General features: G+C 31.5%; 2 protein-coding genes across 4 annotated transcripts; one reads left to right on the forward strand and one right to left on the reverse strand.

Moving 5' to 3' along the window:
• Window positions 1–3,999: 3,999 nt before the first annotated feature.
• On the reverse strand, window positions 4,000–11,078 carry LOC100782197 (uncharacterized). Of its 2 annotated transcripts, none has more exons than XR_005888548.1 (2): window positions 9,158–10,853; window positions 4,000–4,241 (listed from the first exon to the last, which is right to left on the reverse strand). XR_005888548.1 is itself a non-coding variant. In XM_041009503.1 (2 exons), the coding sequence occupies exon 2, from the start codon at window positions 10,395–10,397 to the stop codon at window positions 9,336–9,338; it is 1,062 nt and encodes a 353-aa protein (XP_040865437.1). In that variant the 5' UTR covers window positions 10,398–10,759; window positions 10,862–11,078; the 3' UTR covers window positions 9,133–9,335. The 2 variants fall into 2 exon arrangements, 1 of the variants encoding a protein (XP_040865437.1); XM_041009503.1 differs by lacking the exon at window positions 4,000–4,241 and adding an exon at window positions 10,862–11,078 and having other exon boundaries at window positions 9,133–10,759.
• Window positions 4,309–6,891, forward strand: LOC100793866 (protodermal factor 1). 2 transcript variants are annotated; one of them, XM_006575602.4, is made up of 4 exons: window positions 4,408–4,865; window positions 5,056–5,598; window positions 5,755–6,277; window positions 6,379–6,891. In XM_006575602.4, exons 1-4 carry the CDS (start codon window positions 4,703–4,705, stop codon window positions 6,707–6,709), a joined length of 1,560 nt encoding a protein of 519 aa, XP_006575665.1. In that variant the 5' UTR covers window positions 4,408–4,702; the 3' UTR covers window positions 6,710–6,891. The 2 variants fall into 2 exon arrangements, with proteins under 2 accessions (XP_003518516.1, XP_006575665.1); XM_003518468.5 differs by having other exon boundaries at window positions 4,309–4,865; window positions 5,056–6,277.
• Window positions 11,079–15,512: the final 4,434 nt, after the last annotated feature.

Here is a 15,512-nt window from a genome sequence, read left to right on the forward strand (position 1 = left end):
TTCAAAAGGTTAACTCAAAAGATGAGGGTTATCCCTAACTTGTATAATCTTATTTGATTTTATCTTTAACAGATGTGAGAATTGAATTTTTTTCTAATACACCCCTTCAGTCTTAGTATTTTCTGGGCTTGTACGTGGATAACAATGGTGGGTGACCTTTTGGATCAATCTTGATACCATCAGGTATTTTTATGATGTGAGTTTATGACTAATTCAACATCAAAAACTAATTCAAGGAGTGATGATTATTCCTCATTGATATGCTCTTACTTGAACCGATGTAGAACTTGAATTTTTTATTTTAATAATATATCATAAACAAATAAGAAAAAAAAGCCATAAAATAATTAATGTGAAGAAAAAAGATAGAGAAAAGAATGTTTACTTCCAATCCTAATCCTAAGGTGAAATATTCAAGGTAGAATTTGAAATTTTCAATAGTCTTTTATGAACTAGTGCAAAGCAAACATGCACTTAAACTCTAAACTCTAGAGTAATTACTTGCAAGACTCTACTATGGAAGTCAATGTATGTCATAGATGGTGAAGTAAATTAGAATTTGAGTGTGCACTTACATGACTCTCTTCGAGCTAGGATGATCATTCTCATGCAAGATAATGTGCGGGACAGTTAATCCCACAATCCGGGGGTGTTCATTGCTAATTAATGTTTCAGCATTTCACGTTCGTATGAGCTCTTGTGTAACTTTAAGAAAGGTTCTTTAGTGGTGACGAACATTAAACATTGTTGAGTGGTGATGAATTGGACTCATAAAGATTTTGGGTCACCATGTATACTCTAATCAAATATTCAGAGCAAGATGGGTCTAGTAACATTCCAGAACAAATAATATTATAAAAATATTCTAAAAATAATGTCATGTAAATAACATTACTTTTTCTATGCACATGTAAATTTATAATTAAAAATATGATTTAATAGTGATTCTTCCGTTAATAATTAACATAACGGATACACCTATGGCCTTGTTATTTATTAGTCATCTTCCAGCCTCACTTCACCCCGAGATTTGTCCAACACCTGTAACCAATCTTTGAGGAATTATTAATTGTTTTAGAAGGGTGGTCCTTCACCAATGTAAAATGAGTTATTTCTAAGAAGTTTATGCAAAAATCAGAAATCACCTTTCTTTTAGTAGATTTTTTCGGACTTGAATCCACTAGTATGTTGGATTTAAATTTAGTTAAATATTTTGTTTGTTATGTTTCATAATTAGAATATAAAATAACTCTCTTATTTAATTAAAATGTAGGTAATGAATTTAAATGAGTGTCTACCTATACACAAAGTACTATACGAATAACGAATGCTAAAATTATTAGCTATATAAAAATGAATTGGAGATGAATAATTTTCTAAAATACTACAGGTATATGAACATATACTATATCACTCTAACGAATGGAAAGCACTCTCTCCAGAAATTCATATAGAAAGGCTTATGTTTCATGAATACTTATTTCAAACAGAGAAGGTGCTCCTTCCAAAGTCCAAACTGTATGTTTTTCAAGACAGCAGGCACTGAAAAGTCAAAATCTAAACTGAAACTCCAGCAAATGAAAAGGTGTTTCAATGTTATCCAGCCTGTCTGAATAATATTTTCAAGTTTCTTACACGTAAATAATGTTCTTCAAAGTATTTCACAATTTGCTTCTCAAAATGCAACACAAGAAACTTTATTTGGTAACTAAATTAACAAACACAACATAACTAACAGATCTAACACAATAGTATAAAACTCAATCAATATTAGATTCCGAGAAAATGTTATCCTCAAGTGGTTCATCCAATGCATAGCTCAAGGGCCAGTAAGTGTACGTTCCTCTGTTTGTGGCCGAAATTTTTTATGTGGCCACTGTTTATGTACATTTGCAATTTTTGAGTTTTTTTTTCAACTTTACATAAAATCAATTTTGAATATACGTGTCATGAAGTAGTAGGACAATGAGAAAAATCCAAATCCTTATTTCTGTCCTATTGATGAAGAACAATAGTATACAAATCCAAACTTCAACGAATGAACTCAGAAATGTCCCTCCCGTAGCAGCTTTCCCAAAACAGTAAATCCATGAAGAGTTCACAACTCCATTGATGAGAGAGACTTTCCAGTTCCTACTTCCACAACCATGGATAGCATTTTACTTCCTTACAAACAAATAGACAACAGTTTTGTTGTTTCTATTTAGTCCATATGCGACAGCTCATGGCTAACTTGTTTTCCTCACTTCCTATACATAGACACATTTATTTAAGATTTAATTATAAAATCTGTTCTCATATTTTATCTATTTTTTTCTATTTTTAATTGATTATTTGCTTTTTCTAATATTTCAAAATTTATTATCTTAATCCCAAAGTTAATTAATATTTTCTTAAAAAATAAAAATTTAATTTTTTTAAAAAGTTGACTAGACTAAAAAATTTATCAATATTTCCTTAAAAAATTAAAACTGAAAAATGCTTAAACAAAGATTAGAACTATAATTTTTGGAGTAAATGACACATTCCTCTATAACTACATCCAATGACCATTTAAATATTTAGTTCAAAATATAATATTAATATAAATTTTATGTGAAAATAATTTAAAAATTTTAAAATTTATTCTTTTTTAATTTATTGTATTTTTATAATCTTATATATTATCTTTTAAAATATAATATATAAAATTAAAATTTATTTTTCACATAAATTAAAATATGTATACTTATATAAATTTTATTGTTATTTTATATATTATATTTTTATAAACTTATGTATTTTTATAACATTATTTAAAAATTATTTTATACAGTAAAGATATAATATAAATTTTAACTTTAATCTATATCTTTTATATAAATTATAATTTTATAAAATGACTATATTTTATTATCTATTAAAATATTTATATATAAAATTTAATGATAATATTTTTTCGTCTATCTTAAGATATTTTTATTATTTATTATAATAATATTTTTTATTTATATTTAACTTTATTTAACCAGGTACATGATTTTTTTAAAGAATTAAATTATACAGTAAATATACATAGTTAAATAAAATGACAGCATTTTCTATTTTTTTTTAAATATTTGTATATAGTTTATTGACATTTTTTTATCTATATTACAATAAATAATATGAATATTTTAATATAGATAAAAAAAATATCACTATTAAATCACAAGTATTATTTTAAAAGATAAATATAATATATAAAATAAAAATAAAATTTATATAAATACATATTTTAATTTATGTGAAAATAGAATTTAATCTTATATATATTATATTTTAAAAGATAATATATAATATTATAAAAATATAATAAATTAAAAAAGAATAAAAATAAAATTTTGAATTATTTTCACATAAAATCTATATTTTATCCCAAATATTCAAATTAATATTTAAGTATAATAGTAAAAAAATGTATTTTTTACTTTAAGGATCATAATTCTAATTCTTCCTTAAATATTTTTAAAGTTCTTATTTTTTTAAGAAAATATTAATCAACTTTTAAAATTTAACCATCAACCGTTTATGGAAACTAAATAAGAAAACTGATTTGCTGAAATAGGTAAAATAAGAGGATAAATTTTACAATTAAATCTTTATTTAATTATTTCAACAAATATTTAAGTCTATGTTTAGATAATTTTGTCTATAAACATTTATGGGAAAAAATAGGTAAAATTTATTAAACTTATCCATAAATTAAAATTAATTTAAACACCTTAATTTTGGTTTTTTTTTTTCCATCTCTTTTTGAGGATGGAAAACTAGATATTAACAGAAAATGTTCCACTTTGAAGGGAATTTCATCTGTCCAGTGTTTCTCATGCAAATCAAAAGCTAAAGATGCTAATTCATGGGCAACTCTATTTCCCAATCTTCTAGTGAAAGTGAGAGTAAATTCTTGAAAAACAGAACTCAAAGCTAAACAATCCGTTTTAATTCCATGAAAGGAGTTTCTATAAATACTAATGAAAATTTTATTCATGAGATATGACTCCATTAATAAACAAATTCGTAATACAAAATTCAAAATCGATGCTCGAGTAATATCAAAATGTGAGGACATACAGCTTGTAATCTTACCGGCTAAAAAGTGGGGAAAAAACCACTCGTATTCTCCCAACATTTTATAGTAAACTCCCCTACCCTCTGCTTTTGTCATTTAGTTCGGAATGACTCAACACTTGTAATAAATGCATCGGGTGCTGGAGATTTCTCTGTCAAGTATTTGATTTGATATTATTGAAGGATAAAGAAATGTGTAACTTACTAAGCTTTCAGAATATAAAATTTTCATTAGTACCATAATATGACAAATGCAGCACTCAAAGCTAATGAGTAATTTCAGTACAATCCAGCTCAAGCTTATGATCAACGAGAAACAAGACCAGAGTTAGGTGAGAGTGTACAAACAGGTACGTGTTCAACTGAACTCAAGTCCTGTGTTTTAAATCTATTTTAGAAAATTCAGGCATTATTGCATGAAATAGTAGTAGTAAATATGGGAGTAAATGCTTCTGCAAAACATCAACTAATCCGCATACTCCTTCACCTGCGAATATTTACTCCACTCTGTGAACCATTTTATATATTCTTCCCAGTCCACTTCCCTCTCCAAACTCAAACCCCCCCTTCCCCTTCTCTTCTTTCTCAATAGTGTTCTAAGCAGTCAGTGACAATGGAGAGGAAAAGAAACAATCCTACTTCTTTCACTATGTTCACATTGCTACTTGGAGTGCTTTCTCAGAACCTTGTCATCCCTGTAATATCTACCACTACCACCATTGAGGACCACAACTCTCCAGACCCACATGCAGGAACAGATTTATCAAATTCTCTGTGTAATTCTCTAACTCCACTATACATTTTATTTCATTATTTATGCAAAATAGAAGATATTATTTCCTTACTAGCTACAGTAGGCCATTTACTTTCAAATTTGAAATATGAAGGATCAAAAGCTCTTAAAAGAAGCTTTCTTAACATTTAACTTTCTAATCAAATAGTATACGTTGCTTTTACTTCTTGAAGGTTCATACTGCTCTCCAGATCATGGCTCTGGGAGTAGTGGACATGGAAGCTCACCACATCACTCTCATCATGGATCACCATCTCATCATGGATCACCATCTCATCATGGATCTCCGTCACATGGAGGTGGTGGAAGTTACAATCCAACCCCATCAACTCCCCCTGGTGGTGGAAGCTATGATCCAACTCCATCACCACCCTCAGGTGGTGGTGGAAGTTACAATCCAACCCCATCAACTCCCCCTAGTGGTGGAAGCTATGATCCAACTCCATCACCACCCTCAGATGGAGGTGAAAATTGCAATCCAACCCCATCAACTCCTCCCGGTGGTGGAAGCTATGATCCAACTCCATCACCACCCTCAAGTGGTGGTGGTGGAAGTTACAATCCAACCCCATTAACTCCCCCTGGTGGTGGAAGCTATGATACAACTCCATCACCACCCTTAGGTGGAGGTGGAAGTTACAATCCAACCCCATCAACTCCTCCAGGTGGTGGAAGCTATGATCCAACTCCATCACCACCCTCAGGTGATGGTGGTGGTGGAAGTTACAATCCAACTCCATCAACTCCCCCAGGTGGTGGAAGCTATGATCCAACCCCATCACCACCCACAAATGGTGGAAGTTACAATCCAACCCCATCAACTCCTCCTGGTGGTGGAAGCTATGATCCAACTCCATCACCACCCTCGGGTGGTGGAAGTTACAATCCAACTCCATCAACTCCCCCAGGTGGTGGAAGCTATGATCCAACCCCATCACCACCCACAAATGGTGGAAGTTACAATCCAACCCCATCAACTCCTCCTGGTGGTGGAAGCTATGATCCAACTCCATCACCACCCTCGGGTGGTGGAAGTTACAATCCAACTCCATCAACTCCCCCAGGTGGTGGAAGCTATGATCCAACCCCATCACCACCCACAGATGGTGGAAGTTATAATCCAACTCCATCACCACCCTCAGGTAGCAACTGTGGAACACCACCACAAGACCCCTCTACTCCAACACCCTCAGTCCCAACAACACCATCAACCCCATCAAACCCTCCCTTGGGAGGAGGTGGGTACTATAACTCACCACCAACTTATGGAGGTGGTAGCCCCCCAACACCAATCACTGTGAGCCCACCTTCAACCCCAATTGATCCAGGCACCCCCACTATCCCCTCCACACCCCCTTACCTTCCTTCCCCAACTCCCTTCACTGGTACATGCAAGTAAGTTCCTACTTCTTTTCACTACATTGCACTATAAACTATCATATGATATACAGCCACACTGTTAAGTAACCTATGGGACATTGTCCTCTAAATTGCAGCTACTGGAACACTCACCCAGGAATCATTTGGGGATTGCTAGGCTGGTGGGGAACCTTAGGCCATGCATTTGGTGTCTCTAGTATACCAGGGTTTGGTGCCAGTCGCAGCTTACCACAAGCACTTTCCAACACTAGAACTGATGGACTAGGAGCACTCTACAGAGAAGGGACAGCTTCCTTTCTTAACTCCTTGGTGAACAACAGGTTCCCTTATACAACCCAGCAAGTCAGAGACAGATTTGTAGCATCTCTTGCCTCAAATAATGCAGCAGCAGCACAAGCCAACCTCTTCAAGATGGCCAATGAGGGGCGAATGAAGCCTCGAGCATGATATAGTTAATTTGGTTTGTGTGTCAGTTTATTAGTTTAGAATATTATGTCTTAAGACTTATTCTAAGAGTGTGTTATTTAGGTTCTTATCATGCATAATATGGATATCGTTTTACTTTACAAGTTCATGTTAGCCTTTATGGTTTCTTATTTTGTAATAAAGTTTATATATTGTTACTTCAATAGTTCAATATCTACATTCAAAAAGTACAAACTTATTTTCATTATATATGAAAAAATGCAAAATTCTTATTAAGATAAACTTCTTTCAATTATATATAAAAATCACTTCAACTCACGCTAAAATAGAAGGCAAAATCAGAATCTGTGATATTATTCATCAAATAAAAACTGAGGATTGTTATAAGTACAGCACTAAAGGGGTCAGCATCATCTTCTAAGTTCTCATTAATAAAGGTTCACCTAATAAGGATGTACACAATCTGTCAAAAGACATTTATTATCCATAAAAGTGTAATTTAGAAACAGCCCTAGTCTAGAAATGTCGATTGTTCATGCAACATGATTGCATTCAAGTGATAAGAATGATTTGGTGAGTCTAGAAAACATGAGCAAGGTCCACACTGTAAAGAATGAAGTTGTCTAGAATTGTTTCCTAGTGAAATTCAAGGGAACGGTTTTGTTGCCAATATATATGCAAACAGAGACAATAGATGGACCAAGATGCTGGCAATGGTGCCCCTATGAGAATTGGGAATGATGAGCTATTGTGGCAGGGAAAGATTAAAGCACCATATGAACTCCAATTAATGTCTTTTTAAGTGCCTCAACGGGAAGTGTACAAGGCTGTGGTATGGTCCAGAACACTTGTACGGGCAGGTAAAGACTATAAAAGGAGGGTAGTCTTCCCAGTGTAATGTAAAAAGATTAATTATATCTTTAAAACACAAACACACAAACAAAACCCAAAACGCGTCTTCAACTTACCAAATACTTAGGAGCAAGATAATAACTGGGATATTAAAGGCCTCTGCTACTTTTGTGTACTTCGTAGCTAGAAAGTTATATTGCTTTTTGCTATATATTTAATTGTGTTAATGGTAAGGAATAAAACGAAGAACATGGATCAAATTCATTGTGATTTAAAAAAAAAAGGTATTTTTAAAATTCAAAATATATGATAAGATAACCAAAAGCCTCAAAGAAAAAGTGGGGTTGTGCTTTTCTTTTTCACAAGTCTGGAAAAAAAAATCTAAAAGAAAATTATATGATAAAAGCATTTATTTTAGTTTATCCGAATGAACCCAAAATTTTTAATATTAAGAATCCCATTGTGTATATAACTTATAAGTTCCAAAAGCTTTTGAATGCTTAAGATGACAAACAAGAGAAATATGAACTCGTCCATATGTCCAAGGTAGTCAAATTGAGATCCCATCTAGGATTGGAAAGGAGGAGAACATGTATATCGTAAGATCCTAACAAGAATACTCAGACTCACATAAAATACAAAATTGATAAATGTTTTCACCCCCACATCACTTCCATTTTCAGGAGCATTCTTGTGCTTAGAACCTCCACTTGCAGGGACAAAAACAGCACCAGATAATTACAAGAAATTGGGCGTTTATTAGTAGAAAGGAGGAAAGCTCTCATAATACTATAGTTTATATGTTTACTGATAGAAAGGAAGAAAGTTTCCACATCCCATTCATTGTTCCAGTAGAAGTGAATGGAATTAAAAGAATTACAAGTTTATTGTTCCCATGGTGCCCTCATATCAAACACATTAAACCTTAGGATGAATGGAAAAAAAGATAATTTCATAAGTTGTTCCATCCACTCCCCTGTCAATTTGGAAGTAATAGAGAGGTGTGGAGTGGAAAGGAGTCTCCCTGATTCCATTCCTTTTGTATATCCTTTCTAAACATCCAAAGAATGGCATCTTTTACTATCTCATATTTTTTTTCCTTTCCACCTCTCACCATCAATACAAGCAAAGGGTAAAACCCCAAGGAAAATTGTATGCATTTTAATTAAAATACTATCATAATTCTTCACTTTGAAACCAATTATCTAAAATTCAAGAGAGAAAATTATAAACCCTCGTCTAAAACTCGCTTCAATTTTATTCATTTTAGTTCTTATTTAAAAATTATTTCTGCCTTTCTTATTTTAAAAATATTGGACAAATATTTCCACATTTTTTTCACCAAGTATAGATGTCAACTTGGGTTTCGATCATAGGGCAAATAAGTCTAGTAGTCAAACTTGCAGAATCAGACTCATAATTTGATAGTCATATTAAAAAGGGTTTGAAATGCAAGTCCACCAGGGTATTCAAATTTCAAAGATTAAACGATGATTTTTGCTTCGAATCTCAAGAAAAACGGTAGGAAGATTATAATTTTAACAAAATCTAGGATAACATACAGCATACTGCTTGCCAAAGCACATATGGTATTGGTGAAAAGGTTCAGAGGCATACCTTTTACATAGATAACTTCTGACAGTAACACCTAGGTAAGAAATTCCAACTCAACCTCTGATAAAGAAACCACTATAGAAGTTTTTACATGAGTCAATAAATCTCGGATTGAATTTCAGGAAAATTGAGAAGGATAGGTCCATCATATACAAGTGGTTTCAACGCAGGTAATTTTTTATCAGCTCATGTGAGATTCAAACCATTTAAAAATTTGGTCAGAATGCACACTAGTCATCTCATGGTAAGCAAATGCAAGGTTTAGCTCCTCTTGGATGTGAGGGACCAGATTCTTATCCAGCAGAAGAGCTTTCTTCTCCTCAAGAGCCTTTTTCCATTTGATTTGACGCCCATCTTTTTTCATATAACCATTTTTATCAATAAAGCCCTTTTCCTGAAAGAACTCAAATAACTTCCTGGAAAGAGCCTGATCAAGCCCTGGAATTCTGTCAGCTAAAGTATTCGGCAACAACGGGAACTCCATACATTCAACAACACCAACATCAATCCCTTTATCTTTTAAAACCTTCACATATTCATCTATTTTCTGCTGCCTATAAAGATCTTTTGGCATGTGAACAAAAAGGGTAGGCGGATAGTCCCCTTTAACATCAATTTGCTCAAACATCCCCTCAGCAATCATGAGCACAGTACTACTAAACTTCATGGCGGCGGCAAGCACAGACACGAAATACCCTCCAGAAGAAGCACCCAAAGCCACAAGAGGAAGCTTCTCAAGCTTCCTTCTACCAATCCACCACTCTATAATGTCTTTAACAACCATCACTTCTTTACCAAGTGTCCAACATCTTTGTGCACTTGAAATAGTAATAACAGCAAAACCTTGGGCAAGACCATGGAGTACAAGCAACCGCTCTTCAGGCAAACCAATGCAATCAGGGCATTCAGGGGACTTGTCCCAGAAGTTAATGGCCCTGCCATTGCATCCATGAGCCAGAAAGAGAACACCTTTAGGTGATTCGGGCACTTGCCATATCAAATCAGTTCCATTCCGGAACTCTTTTTTCGGATGCAAACTCACCAACGAGTCAGAGCTATTCCATTTTTGTTTAGGAAGCTCATAATCATAAGCTAAACTGGGATTAGCACCATCACTATCATAATGAAATACTAAAAGGAAAACCACTAACATTAGCATCAATGTGAAAAACATGAGAAACACAGAGACCCCGCAATTCTGTGCTCCAATCCATGGCTTTGGTTTGTATCCACGCTTCAACATGCAGCAAGAAGGGTTGATAGAAAGGGTAGAAAAGATCAAAATTTTACCAAAATTTCTTGAGGGAAGATTGATAAACCATGAAGGGTCGATAGCGCTAAATCAAATGCATCATTCAAATAAGAAGGAGATCAGCCACGGTGTTGAAAACATACTCACATGAAATCACGCGGAGAAACTCCAAAATCGACACTACCTCTGAAGTGTTGAATTGAATCTCTAGGTGCAACGACAATCCATTTCCATTGTGTGAATCACTGAAATGTTGTGTGCGGTAAACGATTTGCACTTTAGTCGGTTACTGAATTGCTGTGATTTGAGAACTGTTGTTTTCACCCCCTTCGTATCCTAAGTTCATCCCTTACCTTCTTGATAAATTTTTTTTAAAAAAAAAAAAACAAAATACATTAACACTTGAGACTTGGGAGTTGAGAAGCATTCTGGTTGAGATACGATTTGTGACGCACCTGCCATCTTGGGTCCCAGCCCGCACCTTTCAGACTCATATTGGGCTAACATTAAAACACGGAGCACTTAACTATTTAGTGGGCCATTATAGGGCCCACTCGGACGTTGCATGTAGCATGTTCTCTGTTCTGCAACAGAAGCACCAAAGACAACAAAGCTAAATCATGTGCATGCTTGGTTCGTTCAGCCATGAGCCACCTTCACCTTTGCTCCATAAATTTAGCTTTTGACTTTGTGCACTCCATCACGTTCCTCCTTTTCATATTTGTCCTTTGAAAAACTGCAAAGCGGGTTCCATATTCTTTTCAATATGCCTCATGATGTTATATTTCTTTTTTCTTCCTTGCAATTATATTCTACTTTTTTGTTTAACTCGTTACCCCTTTCAAAATTTTATATAACTTTCCTTTGCATATTCATTTTTAGTAATTCTAAAGTGAAATGCCGACCAAACTTATATGGAAATAATTTTTTTTGTTGTAAATTCAATATAATATTGTGATTCACATGCGATCGAAATTGACAAAAAAAAAAATCTCATCTGAAGTTTAGAAATAAAAATAGAACTTATACCGAATATATTAAATATGTATCCTAAAATAGAATTTAATTAGGCGAAGAGTCCATAAATCTACAAGGCTCACTATCAGTGCAAGCTAAAAAAATATTGAATGAGTCATCAAAATGGTGGCATAACATAACATGAAGCCAAAGATAGTGATAGCTCAACAGTCAAGAAGTAGATATAGGTGAAAAAAGACAGCATATGTTTCATATGGACTGAAGATTAAAGTGGTAAGGACTGAATTTAATGTTAATAGTGAATATATACTCCGTATAATATAAAGATTTAGTAAAACATTGAATGAAAATAATCTCTCACAAAAACCAAAAAGGACAGACTTAAAAGTTGAAATTAATTTTAAGTTATTAATTATTTGTTGTTCAAATCCATAATTCTATCCACTCATCTTAATGATGTGAGGAATGTGAGGCTAAATTTATTTTGCCACAAGAATCATTTTGCATTATTGAGAAAAAAAAATCTGAATATATGTACAGCCACAACATCATAATCCATTTCATTTTGTATGACTCAAGGTAGCTAGTGTGAGTGCCATATTTCACGTCGATATTATCCTGAATCAACATGTCCATTAATAAGTAATAACGTTATCATAGTGGGCTCGGTGTGATACAATTCAAGAAAAATGAGGTGGTGATTTCCCATATTCATCAAAATTAATTTTGTCTATGCATAATACATTATTGTTTAATTATTGACCAAAGATAAAAGACAACATGCTTGCTCCAACTCTGCATCAAGGATCAATCAGCTGGAGTGGTTCCGTTTGAATATATAGGAGAAATTAAAGTCAGACAATCACGTCGTAGTCCTTTGTGTATACTGCATATACTGTTCCTTTTTAAAAATAAAAAAAATAAAAAAAACTGTTCATGCATGTAGGAGGTGTTTAATTTTGGTAGTCTTATCACGTTCGAAAGCTTTATAGCACTAAAAGTTGATCAAGCAATTTAACACTTAGAATTTTTTAAATAAAATTTAGAGTTTGATCTTTTACTTGAATATGAAGTCACATTTAATAATATTAATTTACTCTGAAATGGATTGATTGGGTGAGAAATGTTTAATTATGTGTTAAATAAGAAATCTCTAATTAAAAAAAAGCTTTATAACAATTTTTAAGGGCGGTCCACAAGTAATTAAGAAATAAAAGGAGAAATTGAATATTTACGAAGACATTCAATTACATCTTTAAATTAAATAGTTAATTAAAAAGACTCTAGGAAAAAGAAGAAGAAAACTAAACTAATAGATACTTGACAAAGGTATTTGTAAAACTCATTGTATTTGTATGAGATATTGCATCAACATGCATATATCAATGCAAGTGTCAATCAGAATCTAACTTGAGTGTAACTATCTTAGTTTAGAGTTGGTATACATGGTATAGATTATTGCTAGACCTGTTAGTTAGTTCCACTTTGCATATATGAGTGCTTGCTGTTTGTTGTATCAGATCACATGCAGCTCGCTCTCATTATAGCTTAGTTTCCTCACTCTATAGTAAGTTACTTTTATGGATTTCCTTTTTTAACTCTTTTTGAGATTTATGATATTTTTCCTCATCAACTTAGAATTACTTGTATCCAACCGAATTCTGATAATAGTAATCTGTAATTAATTCACGCTTCTCGTTAATTGAAGAAAATTTTCTTTGATCAAAGTAAATTTTAATTTGTAATCATAAATGATTTTTCATTAATTAGAATAGTTTGGGATTTTAAAAGTTTCAAGGTTTTAAATATTTTATATTTATATCTATTATCATTAAAATAACTATTTATCAATTGAGTTAAGTTTATATTTATTTAACTTTTATACATTTTTACATATATAGCTGTTCGTTGCACGAAATACTAACTACTTTTCTTTTCTTTTCTTTTAATTAAAATTTAATTAGGAGAATGAAAAAAGAGACAAATAATTATTAAACCTACTAGTTATAGTAGTATTTTCTTTCTATTATGACTTTTACTTTCCAATGTAATCATATCGTTTTACGAGAGGATCTAAAATTGGTAGAAAGAGAAGAGATAAGTGTCCTTCACATCCGATGTCCCCCTAGCCTTTTTTTTCCTCCTTGTATTTTTAATTAACTTATTGTTTTTTTACTTTATCATGTTATTTTTGTTTTTTTGAACGAAAAAAAAAAAAAAAACCCAGCCTCATATGTACGTAATTTGGGTGTCACAAATTGCATCCTCAACAAATCCTTCAAAGTGTTGCATAAAACCGAGCATCTCACTAAAACCTTCTTTTTTTTAATCTTGTTAGCGAATTCCTTAAACAGATTAATTAGTAAAAAATATTAAATACACCCTTATTAATTTTTTAATTCAAATATTTAAATTAGTCTACATGTTAAATAATTCTTACATTACTAATGTAATAAATATTTATTTTTTCAGTATTTTTAATCATTATTTTTAAGATATGTTTGAGTTAAATTTTAGGCAAAAAAATAACAATAAAGAGTATCATATGATCATATTTATAAAAATAAAAAAATATTACTATTATATTTAATTAATTTACGTTAGTCTATCATTTTATTTTCTATATTTTAAATGATAGTAGTATTTACTAAAAATAAATTCAGATCCCAGTGTTGGTTCTCATTATATTTTTTTAGTGTCATTTTTACCTATATGCATTCCTATCTAATTCTTTAGGTATACAATCACTACCACTTACCATATATCTTTTTCAGAACTATGCATTTTTCAAAAAATTAGGTAAACACTCACTAATAATAACCATTTAATCTTTTCCTTGGGAGAAAAATCCCGGTGTAGAAACTGAGATCTAACCTACAGTCGTTGCAACACAAAAAAAAAAAAAAAAAAAAAAGATCTAACCCTACAGTCGTTCCCTTATATATACATAAAAAAAACCCTACAGTCGTTGAAGTTTATAAGTTTATGTTTTCTCCGTTAGCATCGAACTACAAGCTAGGAATTAAGATTTCACACGCACAAATTATTAATAATTCAGATTAATATTAGTATTAGAATTGAACTAAATCTACCAATTGGCATGGACTGGTTGAACCAGAAATTAATAATCAAACCTGCTCATTTAACTCTAGAAACCAGTCTTACAAAAAACTGGTATAAAACCAATTGAACTAATCCAAAACTGGACGAATCATCCAACACTTGTTTGAATCAGTTTGCCCAAAAAGCCATTTCTATTTTATTTTTTTAAATTAAAAGCTTAAAATTATAATGATTGATATAATTCAAACATAGTATTATGATGATAGATAATTATATTAATTATATTTATTTTTTAAGTGTAGTTACTACTAATAAATATTATTATGAGTTATTAAATTTAAATATTATGACATATTTGATTTAGTTTCATATTTAATTTTTAATATTATGAAGTTATAAATATATTATCTGGTTTTTTGTTTAATACTATTTAATATCTTATATTAAAAATAAAAATAAGGTTATTAATTACTAATTAAACCATTTCACCACCCACTCTAGTTTTTAAAACCTTGATTCAGATGTGTTGCTGTACACAACGTTTTAAAAACTGGGCCGTATGCCGTACCAAATACTGCTTAACGTCAATTAAATCTAAGTGGTAGATTCCGTCTCATATGTCCATCCAAATCTAATTTATTAATTAGGAGAGCATTGCTAAAACCCATTCCAAATAGTAGAACTTGTGATATTCAATTACTACTAGTAAATTTAATTAATTAGATAATATTAATAAGGATATTGTTAATTGATGCTCTTAAGATATTGATAAAGAATTAAAAGAAAAAATATTTAATGTAACAATAGTGTAAAAAACAGTGATTATAACATAATTTTGTACATTTAAATAAAAGTATTTTTTTAGTTCTTTAACCAACATGAGAGTATTGATTAATATTTGTTTAATAATAATTTACAACTAGTTAAAAAAATATTTTTTAAGATTTAAAATGGTATTTAATATCATGAATATATATATATATATATATATATATATATATATATATATATATATATATATATATAATTTTCTGAATGTAGGTTTGGCTAGCTTCTCTAGCTAAA

This window comes from Glycine max, chromosome 2, assembly GCF_000004515.6.
Source record: "Glycine max cultivar Williams 82 chromosome 2, Glycine_max_v4.0, whole genome shotgun sequence".
NCBI classification, from domain to species: Eukaryota; Viridiplantae; Streptophyta; class Magnoliopsida; order Fabales; family Fabaceae; genus Glycine; species Glycine max.